The sequence below is a fragment of the Oryza sativa genome, chromosome 11 (assembly GCF_034140825.1).
Source record: "Oryza sativa Japonica Group chromosome 11, ASM3414082v1".
NCBI classification, from domain to species: Eukaryota; Viridiplantae; Streptophyta; class Magnoliopsida; order Poales; family Poaceae; genus Oryza; species Oryza sativa.
The window spans coordinates 22,106,811-22,121,722 of record NC_089045.1 but is presented as its reverse complement, the minus strand read 5'-3'; the positions used below and the strand labels follow the sequence as shown (position 1 = coordinate 22,121,722).

At 43.1% G+C, this 14,912-nt stretch overlaps 3 protein-coding genes across 5 annotated transcripts; 2 read left to right on the top strand and 1 right to left on the bottom strand.

The window, feature by feature from the left end:
* The first annotated feature begins 1,758 nt into the window (after positions 1-1,758).
* LOC4350698 (adagio-like protein 3) lies at positions 1,759-6,609 on the top strand. Of its 3 annotated transcripts, none has more exons than NM_001423418.1 (2): positions 1,759-2,156; positions 4,809-6,609. In NM_001423418.1, exons 1-2 carry the CDS (start codon positions 1,852-1,854, stop codon positions 6,394-6,396), a joined length of 1,893 nt encoding a protein of 630 aa, NP_001410347.1. In that variant the 5' UTR covers positions 1,759-1,851; the 3' UTR covers positions 6,397-6,609. The 3 variants fall into 3 exon arrangements, with proteins under 3 accessions (NP_001410347.1, XP_015617057.2, XP_066161157.1); XM_015761571.3 differs by having other exon boundaries at positions 4,758-6,601; XM_066305060.1 differs by having other exon boundaries at positions 2,020-2,156; positions 4,758-6,601.
* A 944-nt stretch (positions 6,610-7,553) lies between these two features.
* Positions 7,554-10,641, bottom strand: LOC4350697 (14-3-3-like protein GF14-D). The gene is made up of 5 exons (NM_001404485.1): positions 10,093-10,641; positions 9,507-9,585; positions 9,279-9,401; positions 8,195-8,311; positions 7,554-8,112 (listed from the first exon to the last, which is right to left on the bottom strand). The coding sequence occupies exons 1-5, from the start codon at positions 10,509-10,511 to the stop codon at positions 8,053-8,055; spliced, it is 798 nt and encodes a 265-aa protein (NP_001391414.1). The 5' UTR covers positions 10,512-10,641; the 3' UTR covers positions 7,554-8,052.
* Positions 10,642-12,701: 2,060 nt separating this feature from the next.
* Positions 12,702-14,599, top strand: LOC107276155 (probable phospholipase A2 homolog 2). Its single transcript, XM_015761573.3, has 4 exons — positions 12,702-12,924; positions 13,049-13,097; positions 13,224-13,349; positions 14,113-14,599. Exons 1-4 carry the CDS (start codon positions 12,787-12,789, stop codon positions 14,292-14,294), a joined length of 495 nt encoding a protein of 164 aa, XP_015617059.1. The 5' UTR covers positions 12,702-12,786; the 3' UTR covers positions 14,295-14,599.
* The last annotated feature ends 313 nt before the right edge of the window (positions 14,600-14,912 follow it).

Here is a 14,912-nt window from a genome sequence, read left to right as displayed (position 1 = left end):
AGTGACTCCGATGTAGACTTGGAAATCTAATTGGGAAAAAAGAGAGAGAGGATATTTTGGTTGCTGACAAGACTAGCGCTATTGGTACATGATATTTTCCAAAGTTTGGATGAGTAGCTTTCAGATTGGATGGCTGAGATATTCTGCATTAGTTCTGGCTGGAATGCGTACAGATGTATCTGCATGGAATCAGGATCAAAATGTTCCATCTTAAAAGAAACATCCACACAATAAACTTATATTCGATGAATCAAACTACGAAAATAAGTGTGCATGTTATAAACTTAATATTTAGGTATTGTGTTGTATTTTCGATGCTGAATTAGTCGTGTCCAATAAACGTCAATGAGAATACTTCTTTTATCACATTTTCTCTGCATGTGTAAAAAACATAATTGAGATTCAATCAAGTGGCATATAACCGCTAGCTACTTCTGGAATCTTTGGCTTAAACCGTTCAAATTTTCACTTAGATTCTAAAAATTTGTAGATATTAAATCATAAGCTAATAAATCTATTTTTTAATTCTAACTATTAGTTATCCACCATTTGCTTCGAAATTGCTTCCCAGAATTTCGAGCTTCCCAAACAAACCCTAAGTCTTTTATTTAGCGTACGCAATTATTAGATTCTACTATTTTTTTGAGGGGTAATTAAATGCTCTATGCAGTACTCTAGTACAAGAAGAAACCAAATTTTCACTAATCCCTCTAGAGCAAGTTCAATAGTAGACTATAAACCAACTATATACTTATGTAAAGGAGAGAGAACAAGGGAAACGATGAGTCCCAGCTCTTATGCAAGAGATAACTATACACATTCTCGTAAACAAATAAATTAATTACATATAGAGAGGAGAAGAACATAAGATACAACCTGGTAACTAACGGTCCCGTCATCGTTTGGCTTTTCCACTAATAAGCCAAAACAGTTTATTAGAGAATAAAAATAAATCTGTAGACAAAATTTTTATATATATGTTTTTTCTGACTTAAAAGCCAATGCTGAAAAAGAAACTACATTGAAAATATCTCAAAATTAAATTTAAAAATTTAAATTTTGACTTTTTCTTGACTAATTAGGCCATCCGATGGGAGCCTAATATATTATATATATGTTAACTCTTAGATTAATTTATAGATAGTGGTTTGCTCTACTTTTAGGCTCCGTTCGGTAGTATAAGTTCCCAACTCCTCCTCGTTTTCCACCCGCACGCTTTTCAAACTGCTAAACGGTGTATTTTTTTGTAGAAAGTTTTTATACAAAAGTTGCTTAAAAATCATATTAATCTATTTTTTTAAAAAAATAGCTAAAACTTAATTAATCACGCACTAAAACGCTGCTTCGTTCCCAACCCTCGCTTCCGATCAGAGCCTAAACTTGCTCTTAGATTTTTACACCCCTAATATCTGGTCTTTTCCTATAAAAAAAAGAGAGAGGTGGAGAGGGAAAGAACAAAAAAAATAATTACGCTAGTGAAGCTGACAATCTGAAGATACTCTCCCTTCCACTCCACGTCTCCACCTCTCTCACGAGTGGAAAAAGCAAAACAAGGTGCGCCGTTGGATGCTTCCCCCTCCCCCCCAAGTGGCCCCCATCCGTGCGCCGTCCTTTTGCCGCCCGCGCGGGCCCCACCCCCACCACCACCCCCCGCGAGATATTTTGGTGGCAGATCACGTAATTAACCCCCAACTCCCTGCCCCTTCTCCCCCACCCACCCCGCGCGGATATAAACCCCGCCGCGAAAATATCTCCCCCACCGTCTCATCCCAGCTCAGCTCAGCTCTGCCTCCGCCATTTCGAAGCACATCGAGGAGAGAGAAAGTTCTAGAGAGAGAGGAGAGAGGAGAGATGTTTGATGCGGGGGATCGCGGCGGAGGCGGCGGGGTGGTGGCGGTGAAGAGGATGAAGCTGTGCGAGGAGGAGGAGGAGGAGGAGGAGGGGATGGAGGTGGATGAGGAGGAGGAGGAGGTGGGGTGGGTGTGGAGGCCGCCGGGGGGGCTAGCGGGGGAGGATGAGGCGGCGGCGTGGGAGGGGAGGGCGGCGGCGATCGTGGTGTCGGACGCGGTGGAGGTGGATTTCCCGGTCATCTACGTCAACGCCGCCTTCGAGGCCGCCACGGGGTACCGCGCCGACGAGGTCCTCGGCCGCAACTGGTGAGCCCTCGTGCGCGCCCTGCTCTTAGCTGTTCCCCGATCGATGCCGCTCTGCTCTGATCTGGTGTGGTTGGATGGGGATGGCGAAATGCTGCTTGTTTTTTTTTTTTGGTGCTCTCGATTCGATTCCAGCTCGATATGTTGGCGAGATTGATGGTGGTTGTGGATGGCTGTGTTGTTGAATTTAATGAGCTTTTGCCGTGCAGTCAAACCTTGAGATTTTAATGCGCATTTGTTAGAATTAGGGGGTTCCTGTACAGGCGTACGGTGCAGAGTGCGCACCACTCTGTCTCTGCCTTAATGCTTGCAATTGCGGCGATGATGCGTGATTCCTGACTAGTTGCTGTAAATTTTAGCATTTTATCCTCACTTTTGATTGGTTGTTTTTTTTTTTTTTGAAATTTATAGATGGGTATCATGCCAGTATGAGATTTAGCCAGAATTTGAAGTGTACTGTTTCTGTTAGACCATCTGTATTTTAGAGCCAATCTCTGAGTAATGGTGACATTGTTGATTTTTAATCTACACATTAAGCACAGCACGAGCAAGCCAACAATCGAAGTAAATTGTAGATAATGTTGTTCAAGTACAGTAAAAGCCTGAAAGGTGCTTACGCGATCTAGTTTGGATATATTCATGTTATTGCTAAATTTATGAAATGGCTTTTGAAACAAATTTTGTGTATGGAAGTTCTATATCGCATATTTGCATTGGACCTTAGAGGCGAACAACGAAATGTTCATATATTCTTTCTGGCTCTGGGTCATTTTTGTTTTCTGGTGGGAAGAGGCTGGGCAAGCAAGGGTGATGGCTACCCGTTAGATATTTTCCCCTGATATATCTTCTCTTCTCTTGCTCTACTAAAGTAGCCACTTGCACATAGAAAAAGGGATGATGGAAGAATAAACTGTAGCATATATTGTGAATATAAAATGAGATGGGTAGGCCATTAATTGGAATATAGCACAGTTGTCTGTAGCATGTGGGTACAAAAATTTACAACAGGGAGCATCACGGTTTTAGCCAGGCCTTTTTATTTTTTACCACCGGGCTACCAATTAATACTTAGTAACTTTAGTCTTCCATTGGCATATATCATATTTAGTGGTCGCCTGCTAGTGCTCTAGGAGGATATATTATACTGGATTAGTAAGACTTTTTCCTCCTCTCTTGGATGGTACTGGAAAATAATTAACTATGAATGTATTCACATGACAAATTAACATTGAATTTGGACACCAACTGTGAAATTTGATCCGTATTAACAATATGGAAAGCTATTATTGGTGACAACCTTATAAGTGTACTACAGTACTACACCTGCAAGGGTTTTCAGTTGACAAGTAGCTGATTATGGTCAGTTTCAGAATTCGGAACTCAATTTTGAGCATAAATGGAAGTTCTGGATGTAATATGAAGATAAACTTTGAGAAATTTGACTTGGGTTGTAAATGTTTGAACTTGATTTTCGTGCTGTACTGCTTAAGGCTGTCTTCAGGAGGCAAGGTTTACCTCCTGACACGGAAAACAATGTAAGCGATTAGAGCGAGATTAGTTAAGTACTAGCCTAAAAAAAATTAAAAAATGGATTAATATGATTTTTTTTAAAGCAACTTTCCTATAGGAAAATTTTGCAAAGAACACACCGTTTAGCAGTTTGAAAAGCGTGCGCGCAGAAAACGAGAGATGTGAGTTGGGAAAGAAGGGGAAAGTCTTTTAGGGACTCATTCCGTAAATGTCGTTTTACCATTTTGTGGTGATTTGCTCTAATCGTCCACGTCGAATGGTAAATATTCTTGTGTGCAGTCTGCACAATTAGCCTCTCTTTTGTCAGATTATGAAAATTCTTGAAAAACAATTTATTGAATTGCTTACATGATGCAAGAACTTGTCTCTTATATTACATTTTGACATATCATGCCATCACAAACAATTCCAAACATATTAATTTTATTTCCAAAAGATTCATTGGATGAGTTTAGTTAAACCTGTGTTCCATCATAAGTACTCCCTCCTTCCCTAAATGTTTGACACGGTTGACTTTTTTAAACATGTTTGACCGTTCGTCTTATTCAAAAACTTTTGTGAAATGTGTAAAACTATATGTATACATAAAAGTATATTTAACAATAAATCAAATGATAGGAAAAGAATTAATAATTACTTAAATTTTTTGAATAAGACGAACGGTCAAACATTTTTAAAAAAGTCAACGGCGTCAAACATTTTGGGATGGAGGGAGTAGTTTGGACATTCAGCAATCAGCATAAGCTCTAGGCATTGGCTAACATAATTAAGTATTCAATGTAGGGTTTTTTTTTTTTTTTTGCATTTCGACTAAAGTCCAACAAAGCATAAAAAAAATAGCTGGACTAGTTTCTGCCTAATGTTTAGCAATGTTAGCAATTAGCACTAGGTTAACAGAATACATTTGAAACCAAACAAAAAGCCACATTCTTCTTCGTTGTCTGCGACAAAGCTAATAGACAAATGCATGTTCTCTATGCTTGAATTGCTGTTATTCTACTATCATTTTTCATTTATACGAGTTGTTCAACTGTATCATATTTGCATCAAGCTAACAGTGACATAACTTGACAGAGGGCCTAGAGAAGCTTCTCACATTACTCTGTTGACTCAAACTTGTTTCAGCCGATTCTTACAATTCCGGGATCCACGTGCCCAAAGACGACATCCGCTTGTTGATCCCATGGTTGTTTCAGAGATCCGGCGATGCTTGAATGAGGGAATTGAGTTCCAAGGTGAGCTATTGAATTTTCGGAAGGACGGTGCTCCACTGTACAACAGGCTAAGGCTCATTCCAATGCATGGGGATGATGGTTTTGTGACTCACGTCATTGGAATCCAGTTGTTCTCTGAAGCTAACATTGATCTTAGCAATGTATCATATCCAGTGTATAAACAACAGTCCAACCACAGACCCAACATTCAAGAGATCAACCCTGCTTCTCATGAACATATTCCTAAGATTCAAAGTTCCGAGTACTGCTGCATCCTCCAGCTCTCAGATGAAGTTCTGGCGCACAACATATTGTCTCGCTTATCGCCAAGAGATGTTGCATCCATCGGATCAGTCTGCACTAGAATGCATGAGTTGACCAAGAATGATCACCTGAGAAAGATGGTATGTCAAAACGCGTGGGGAAGAGACGTCACTGTGAGGCTTGAGATGAGCACCAAGATGTTAGGATGGGGTCGTCTTGCAAGAGAGCTTACAACCCTTGAGGCAGCTTCATGGAGGAAGTTTACAGTTGGAGGTCGTGTTGAGCCTTCCCGTTGCAACTTCAGTGCCTGTGCTGTTGGTAATCGCCTTGTCCTGTTTGGAGGTGAAGGAGTCAACATGCAGCCAATGGATGATACCTTTGTGCTCAACCTGGAATCTGCAAAGCCTGAATGGCGCCGTGTCAAAGTTTCAGCTTCTCCACCCGGCCGGTGGGGGCACACTCTCTCATGGCTGAATGGCTCATGGCTAGTGGTCTTTGGAGGCTGTGGACAGCAAGGTTTGCTCAATGATGTCTTTGTCCTTGACCTTGATGCCAAGCAGCCCACCTGGAGGGAGGTTGCAAGCGAGGGCCCACCATTGCCGAGGTCATGGCACAGTTCATGTACCCTGGATGGATCAAAGCTTGTTGTCTCAGGGGGGTGCACTGAATCCGGTGTGCTCCTCAGTGACACATTCCTGCTTGACCTCACCAAGGAAAAACCAGCATGGAAGGAGATCCCAACATCCTGGTCACCACCATCCCGCCTCGGCCACACCTTGTCCGTCTTTGGTAAGACCAAACTCTTCATGTTTGGTGGGTTGGCAAAGAGCGGCTCTCTCCGGCTACGCTCCTGTGATGCCTACACTATGGACGCTGGTGAAGACAGCCCACAATGGAGGCAACTGGCGACAACCGGGTTCCCGAGCATCGGTCCACCTCCGAGGCTCGATCATGTCGCGGTCAGCCTCCCCTGTGGACGGATAATCATATTCGGTGGCTCCATCGCTGGGCTGCACTCGCCCTCACAGCTGTTCCTCCTCGACCCAGCGGAGGAGAAGCCGACATGGAGGATTTTGAACGTCCCTGGCCAGCCACCCAAGTTCGCCTGGGGTCATAGCACATGCGTGGTTGGCGGCACCAGGGTTCTTGTCCTGGGTGGCCACACTGGGGAGGAGTGGATTCTCAATGAGCTCCATGAGCTGTGCCTCGCGAGCAGGCCCGACGAAGATGAGTGATTCCCAACTCCATTGCTTGTTCTTATTTATTTAGATCCTATGATTATTACTGATATCTGTTGTTGTCACAACCCTATGTAATAGTAGTAAAAAAGAAACAAAAAGAGGATTACTGGTAGTTTTCATCCTTAGAAGTTAGGAAAAAGATCTGAAAAAAAAGTTATGAAATAAAGGTTTGTTCTAGTTTTTTTTTTTGTTTTCTTCAGTTTGCGCATATCTCTGCTCCATATGTTCTGATGCAATTTGTGTCAATGCATGTACTACCCATTAGTACATGTTCCATTGTTCCAAAGCACACATATTCTTGGACGGTTATAGATAAAAATAATCTCTCTTCAAGTACAAGTTAGCGAGGACTTTTGTAGGACAAAACCTGCTTGGAGATATGCCACACGTGTGGTAATCTTGTTCTTATAAATCTTAAGGTTTGTGTACACTCTGTGCTGCTACCTGTAGTAATTAAACATCTATACCAGCATCTCTGGGCGCTTGTCGAGGCGGCCCGAAAAGCAGGTACCAAAGGAGAAGGCAGAGGTATGAGGTATCCGATGTGCAGATTATATATTTGCGGCGTTTGCTATCTCGGTCTCCGATTCAAATGCAGCGAATCACGGACACCAGCGTGCGGCGAGCGAGGTGCCGCCCCCAGATTGTGGGCATCAGATTCTACTGCTAAACAGAAGGCTGCATATGTGTGCTGCTTTCAATGGAGAGGGACATCTTTTTTTGACCACACCCCACCGACGTCCAGCTTCATCAGATCCTGTGATTCTCTCTGAGCAAGAAGAAAAGAGGAGAAAATCAGATCATGTTATCTCAAGTCTCTGAAAGAAGAAAAAGAAGAGAGAATCGGTGATTCGGTGCACAACGCGCCCCGAGCTTTCCTCCGGGTCATGATGCTCTTTGGTGTTCAAGGGCTTAACGATTTGTAAATGTTGTTAGGGACAAAATCGAAAGAATTAACTACTATAATTTATAAAGTTGATAATCAGATTTAAAACAGTATTTAAAAATATTATATATAAAGTTCACGAAACGTGTCAACCTGTTCATCCGTTCATCAGAAAGCTGGCAGACAGCCCAGAACTGGGATCACCACCAGAATTCAGAAAGAGTAGGAAAGATTTTGCTACAAACAATTCCAGGCTTGTCACCATCGAAACAAGCTGGCAGATAGCCCACTGGTCAAATTAACAGAAGCAGCAATGTCATGAGATTACGGTGAACTCAAGCATGTCACCATACAGACAATATTTTTTTGTTCTCTAAAACGAGTTAAGCAAGCCAGGTGAATAATGTCTTGGACCAAAGACCCTGAGACAGGTTCAACCAAACACTTCCAAGACGGTCATACAAACATACTGAAAATGTCTTGTCAAACATGGTTAATATAACAGCATTCTAACAGTGCAGAATAGTAGGGTTTTTCCTGTGGCTGGCATCGTGGAACAAGAAAACCAGGATCCAGCCATCATTTATCAACTGAACAAAAGCGTGACCCAGAACTACTTAAGTAATTTAAGAACATCATCGTCTCCTCCGCGATGGTGCGACGACAGTTCGTGTACTAGAAGATAGCTACTGAAAGCCGAAGACATCAATGTCCATTGCCCCAACAACAACAGATGGTGCATCAGACTGGCGTCCGAATTCATCTCACTGATCCCCAGGCTCTTTTGGAGCTGCGGCTTCCTTGATTTCGTCACCACCATCATCCTGCAGAAAAGAGAAAACAAAAAAACTGATATCAGAACCACGAAGATAGGACAGAAACGATCAAATGGCTCAGGAAACTCACATTGGCATCTGAAGTCCACAGAGTCAAGTTGTCACGCAGGAGCTGCATGATCAAAGTGCTGTCCTTGTAGGATTCTTCACCAAGGCTGTCCAGTTCTGATATGGCCTCATCAAACGCCTACAAGAAACATGGATTCATTCAAATCATATGTTCCGTGTTCTGATTTTTAAGTGAATGTCAAATAAAATATGATCACACTATTACTTAAGAACAGAAACAACCTTCGCATCTTATATAGCTAATTCTACTTATTTGAAGCAACTAGAAATGTATCAGCACTTAGAACGAGTTAGTCACAAGAATTCTATCAGCACACAGAAATGGCATAATTCTCACTTCTTTACCGTTCCAAGCTCCAAAACAAAGGTACACTACTTTAACCATTTGGTTTAAGATTGTGAAGGTTCAACATGATGCAAAGTCTAAATGGAACATGCGAAATTTCTGTCAAAATTATAACATGGGTATATGGCAAATGAAAATTATATAGACACAAATTACAAGAAGGAACATCAGGAGAATCAAGAAAATAAAAATATCAACCATTTGATCAACATCACCTTGAAAGTTTACAGTCAAAATGTAACATATAAGTTATACATCATTCATAAACTGTATCTCGTCATGAAAATCAGCCAAAAAATGCATCCAACAGGTGCCAAGGGATTTGAATAGTACGTTTTGGGATTTCAGCTACAGAAACAACCTGATTGCAGCTTAAGTTTCTAGTATAAATTAATTTATCATTCATGCACTCACAAAGTAGCATATATCTTCAGAATGAGCAACATGGATGCCTTTTCGATAAAAAGAAATGCAAGTACAACTTCCACTAGAAAAAGTCAGCTTTCATGCTTATCAAAAGCAAAGAAAAAAAGCTCCATTCATCCACCATGATATCTCCAGTATAACCAGTATTCCAGTAGAAAGCAGGTCCTTAATGGTACAAAATCAATAGTGGATAAATACTTGGCATGAAAATATATCATACAAAGAAATGTACATTGAAGATGCATGATGCAACTAACAGAATAGAAAATTAAAGGGGAAAATGGAAGTGGATGTAGAAGTAGAGTAAGCAGACCTGCTTCGCGAGGTTGCAGGCACGGTCAGGGGAGTTCAAGATCTCATAGTAGAACACTGAAAAGTTGAGTGCAAGCCCAAGCCTTATGGGGTGGGTCGGAGCCAAATCTGCGAGAGCAATGTCCTGCCAACACACGCAAAACAAAAAACTAAATTCAAACCACAAGACTAACCAATTAACCATTGCATCCACATGTACAAAAAAAAAACATATTATCACAAATCCAACCTGAGCAGCCTTGTATGCATTCATGGTGCTCTCCGCAGCCTGCTTCCTCTCGTCGCCAGACTTAAACTCCGCAAGGTACCTTCACAAATCGTCACCAAGAGAAATCATACATCCATCAAGATGAAAAATTTTCACACCTTTAATCGGTACCAAACTCCTAGGCAGCGCCAAGATCCCCAAGAATATGAAGAAAACTAGCATTCAACCGCTCCATTAACAGACATCACATCTAATTCTGACTTTTTCACCGCCAAGAGGAAATGTTAACATCATATATAAAGACCACGACTTAAACATAGACCTGTACAGTAACAAGGGATCTCATACACCTATCAACCCATAAAAAAAACTACCATTAGATCTTAAATTTGGACCTGCACAACTCAAATCAAATCCTACCGTACAACCTTAATTAACCCAGAGACCAATCATATAATAAACAAAGGAAAAAAGAATATCCTAGAAGTTAATCACACCCCCAATAACTCCCTACATGTTACCTTCACCGACCTAACAAATCCTCCTATCTCGAATTCTTGGTCGATTCGCCGCGCGCACATACTAGATCAAGGCCATCGAATCTTACCTGTGGTAGTCGCCCTTCATCTTGAGGTAGAAGACCTTGGACTCGGCGGCGCCGGCGGAGGGGACGAGGTGGGAGTCGAGCAGGGCCAGGATGCCGTCGCAGATGCGGGCGAGCTCGGCCTCGATCTTGCCCCTGTAGGAGCGGATGGTGGCGGCGTGGGCGTCGTTCCCGCGGCCCTCCTCCTTCTGCTCGATCGACGAGATGATCCGCCACGACGCGCGGCGGGCGCCGATGACGTTCTTGTACGCCACGGACAGCAGGTTCCGCTCCTCCACCGTGAGCTCCTCCCCGCCGGAGGCGCCCCCCGCCGCGCGCGCCACGCGCTCCATGTACTCCACCATCTCCTCGTACCGCTCCGCCTGCTCCGCCAGCTTCGCCTTGTACACGCTCTCCTCCCTCGTCGGCTCCGCCGGCGACATGGCTAACTGCCTACCTACCTACCTCCCTCTCGCCTTCCCTCTCCTCCTCTCCTCGTCGGCGTCGGCGGCGGCGGCTGCGGCTGCGGCGGCGGATGCGAACGCGGCTTTGGTGGGGAGGGGGAGGTGGGGATTCATTTGAGGAGGAGGAGGAAGGGCGTGGGTGGAGGGTGGGGCCCGCATGTCAGTGGGGGGACACGTGGCGGTCAAGGGGAGCGGGCCGTGCGGCGAGGGGAGCGGGTGCGGGCGTGTGGCTGGGGGGGAGGTGGGTTGGGTTCGGGGGGGACACGTGGAGGGGTTTTAGTGGGTGGGAATGGTGTTTGCTGTGTGTGGACGGTGTGGGTATGATAAAGATAGGTTTAGGTTTTTTTTTTTTTTGCGCTCTTTGGTGATTTGGGGTTTTTGCTATCTCTCTTTTTTTAAAAAAAAGATAATATTGTAGTTCTGGTTAGCTGGAAGTCTGTTTTTAGATTTTCATTTAGTGCAAATGTATATGTATATTTTTTAAAAAGTTGTTTTATAACACTACAATTATAACAACTTTTATGTTGGTGGAGTTGTAATTTATGTTGTGATTGTCTTAAAACGCCATTGCAATATTGGCCATAAACTTTATATTATGTATAGTAGGATGTTTTCTTCATGCGTGCTTGTAATATACTCCATCCGTTTCACAATGTAAGGCTTTCTAGCATTGCCCATATACATATAGGTGTTAATGAATCTAGACACATACATGTGTCTAAATGAATGTGAGCAATGCTAGAAAGTCTTACATTGTGAAATGGAGGAAGTAGTAAGGCTCTCCTATTATTTTTGCTCCTTTTATCGTTAGATTGGCTTATGGCTTCTTCCTTGCTTGTTAATTTTCCATAACCTCAAGTAGACTGGGTTATTTATTTATATCTACCACTAAGAGGAGGAGGCAGGGCGAGGAGAAAGATGTGTTGGCCGTAAGGAAGAGGGAGTAAAAGGTGAAGTAGTCTATCGTCCTTGGAGGCAGTGCCGTGGACAGCGTGATGACGATAAGATGAGGCGGTTTGCAGCTTTTTTGTTTTCACAACAGGGGCGTGGGAGAGTAGGAGCCCAGGCCTATTTGTGAAAGAAGGTTTGCAACATCTCCATAAAAATGGAATGGCTCATGCATATTTGTTTCATGACGTGACACGATAATTTTGCAAGAAACTTTAGTGATTCAGTGTTCTAGATAAGATAGCTAAAACTAAGCCAACTATTGTTTTATAGCGTCCGTGTAAAACAATCTTCTCACCTCTAAAATCAGATATCCAACACCCCTAAGCTATTCAAACTATTCAATTTACCCCATGTTTAAAGTAGCTGTGTTTGCCTATATATCATTGACGTGGTGAAAAAGTCTACCACATCGGCTAACATCAATGTTTGGCGATGCCACAAACAAAGTTATGAGATAGTAAGAAGTAAAGAATGTCATATTTGAAAACAAAAATGAAAGAATATGCTATATGGACCGCACCATAAAAACACAGTTCTGAGTTTGTACTCTTCATATATCTTTTACTAAAGGACACAAGCTGACTTTTATAACAGAATTTTTACTAGGATGAATGAGCCAAAGTGGACACAAGATCTTGCCTGCCATCCACATGAAAAACAAAACTATTCCTCTTCTTCTTCTTGGATTAAAAGATGATGGATGGGCCCAGGAAAGAAACCTGGCCTAGAAAGGGCCGGCCGGGACCGGAGCATCCGATCTCCTGTCAAAACCGACGCCCATCATGATCCATGAACAATGCTACCCTAATCAATCAACATGCATATGCAAGCATGGCTAATGGTCCCACGGAGAGATCGATCACCAACCCGACCGGCTGACCCCACATCCATGCATGCAATGATGCAAATCAGCATATACATGAATACATCCGTCCATGCGGTTGAGCTAACAAAATGATGAAACGAGATGATCGCCAGATTAATCCATTGTTTACATGCAGCCAAAGTACAATGACAGTTGACAACCTTCAATCTGCAGGCAATAATTTACACTTTTCTTTTAAATAAACCTTTTTTTTCCTCTTAGAAATTAAACCGAAGCTGTGAGCAAGAGCACATCATGGTCAGTTCTTGGAAGTCTTTTGTTTGACACACACTTGAATTGCTCCCATTTTTTCCCAACCAATTTGCCACCTACCATGCCTATCTGCACGCACCCGTCGCGCGGTTTATTAGCCTCTTTTCTCCTGCGAATCACGGCGAGCTGATCAGCGATTAGGCGAAGCAAACGTACCAAATTATAATGGGTGACGCCCAGCGGCGGCAGCTTCTCCTCGTCGCCCTCATGCTCGCCGCCGCCGCAGACCACTCGCTGGCCGGCTTCTTCGGCGGCGCGCCGCCGGCGTCTGGTCCCGCCGCCGCCGCCGCCGACAACGACGAGGTACGTTAGAGAGACATAGTATCGTTAATTACTGGAAAGGTTAAAGCCGGCGATTTCGTTGGTCGATCGTTCTGGCTAATTCTGATGTTCTTTTCTTGTTTCTTTTGGCTGATCGATGATGCAGAAGTGCAGCCGGACGTGCGAGTCGGAGCACTGCCTGGGCACGTATGCACGTACGTACGTATATATATACCACTCTCCCTGGCCGATCGATAATTATAATTTGTCAGTTTCTCTTGCTGTAATTTGTGTTGTGAGCAAGTGTTAATTGTTGTGAAATTTGCGTGTTGCGTGTGCAGAGGCGCCGTTGATGCGGTACGGCAAGTACTGCGGCGTGTCGTACACCGGGTGCCCCGGCGAGGCCCCCTGCGACGCCCTCGACGCCTGCTGCATGCTCCACGACGCATGTGTCCAGGCCACCGACAGTACGTATCCACACCAGGTTTAATGTTTGGTGTGCTCGTTTGTATCGGGGTGGCCGAAATACTGAAATTTTGAAAATTTTGGTTCGAAATTTTATGAATTTTTGAATAAAATTTGACAAATTTTGAACATAATATTATCAAATTCAAAAATAAAAATAAAAATTTCGGCCGAAATAATATCGTATCAGGGGTTCCGATAGAACCGAAATTTTGAACCCTGAATTCCACACCAATCTTTTTCACTTATCATTTTGATCATTTTGAACATCTACACATTGGGACAAATTCAAATCCAATATAAGATTAGAGAGAGGGAGCTTGTCTCCTCCTTTCTCCCTCAGCTTCCTATTGTTTCTCCCTCCCTCTTTTCTTCTATCAACGGTGATCCAATAGAATAGAGCCGGAAAACTCGATCGAGTTCTCCTGCACTCATGTTGGATCCGCACCTATCGACATACGGTGTAGGGGTGAAAACGGTCACGGAAATTCCCGATCGACCGGGCGCCGTTTCCGTTTAAGGGGTACCGTTTCTAACCGTATCGTTTTTGACTATTTTTTAATTTTGTTTTTTCTAATTTCTTTTCGCATCGTATTAATATCGATACTAAGTAGTTTAAATGATAAATATGGTCAATTACCGGCTGATCGAGCATCGTTTCAGAAGAGATGCTACCGATTCCGACCGTTTCCGATCGTTTTCACACCCTAATACGGTGTACACTGATAACGGGATGTGTCTGTCGAAATTAATGCATGTGTGCAGATGACTACCTCAACATGCTGTGCAACCAGAGCCTGCTGGACTGCGTGGCGGCGGTGAGGTCGCCGGCGGCGAGGATCAGGACGTTCGAGGGGAACCAGTGCAACGTGACGGACGTCGCCGACGAGATCACGTCGCTCGTCGAGGCCGCCGTCTTCGCCAAGAGGATCCTGCATAGGCCGTAGCTTTAATTAGCTAGCTTGTAGCCGCCACATGTAATTAATTGTTGTTTTTGCTAATTAAGCTGCTACTGTGCATGTTGTCTGGCATCATAGATCGATGCACATTGATTAATTAATTCCAGTCGTCTCCGGATGCTACAAAAATCGAAGCTAGAGAGTACACGTAAGTGTAGTTGGAGTTGGTGATCTCCCTACACGTGTCTAGTTTGCGTAAGCAAGGCTTTTTTGTTTTCTCTTCTTTTTTTTTTTGTCATATCCTCGATCGTCAACTTGTTCATGCACATCAATCTCAGATGTGCTCGCAGTTAGCACGTGCGTCCGAATCATGATTCTGCTCGGAATTCATTTTTGTGAAGGCCCATGAGAACGGTATTTACAAGCTAGTATATTTTCAAATAAACCTTTTGTCTTTCGTGTTTACACCAAGCTAGCTTGCGTGTAAACAAGCGTAGCATAGCACCATGCGTACGTTTGATTCGAAAAAGAAGCCAAAAGTAAAAATGGTTAATTAAATCCATATAATTATAGATTTGCTCGTTTTGAAAAAATAATATTACTAGTCATCTATTTGAAATAATGCCATATATTACAATCTTATATATATTCAAGATATATCCCCTC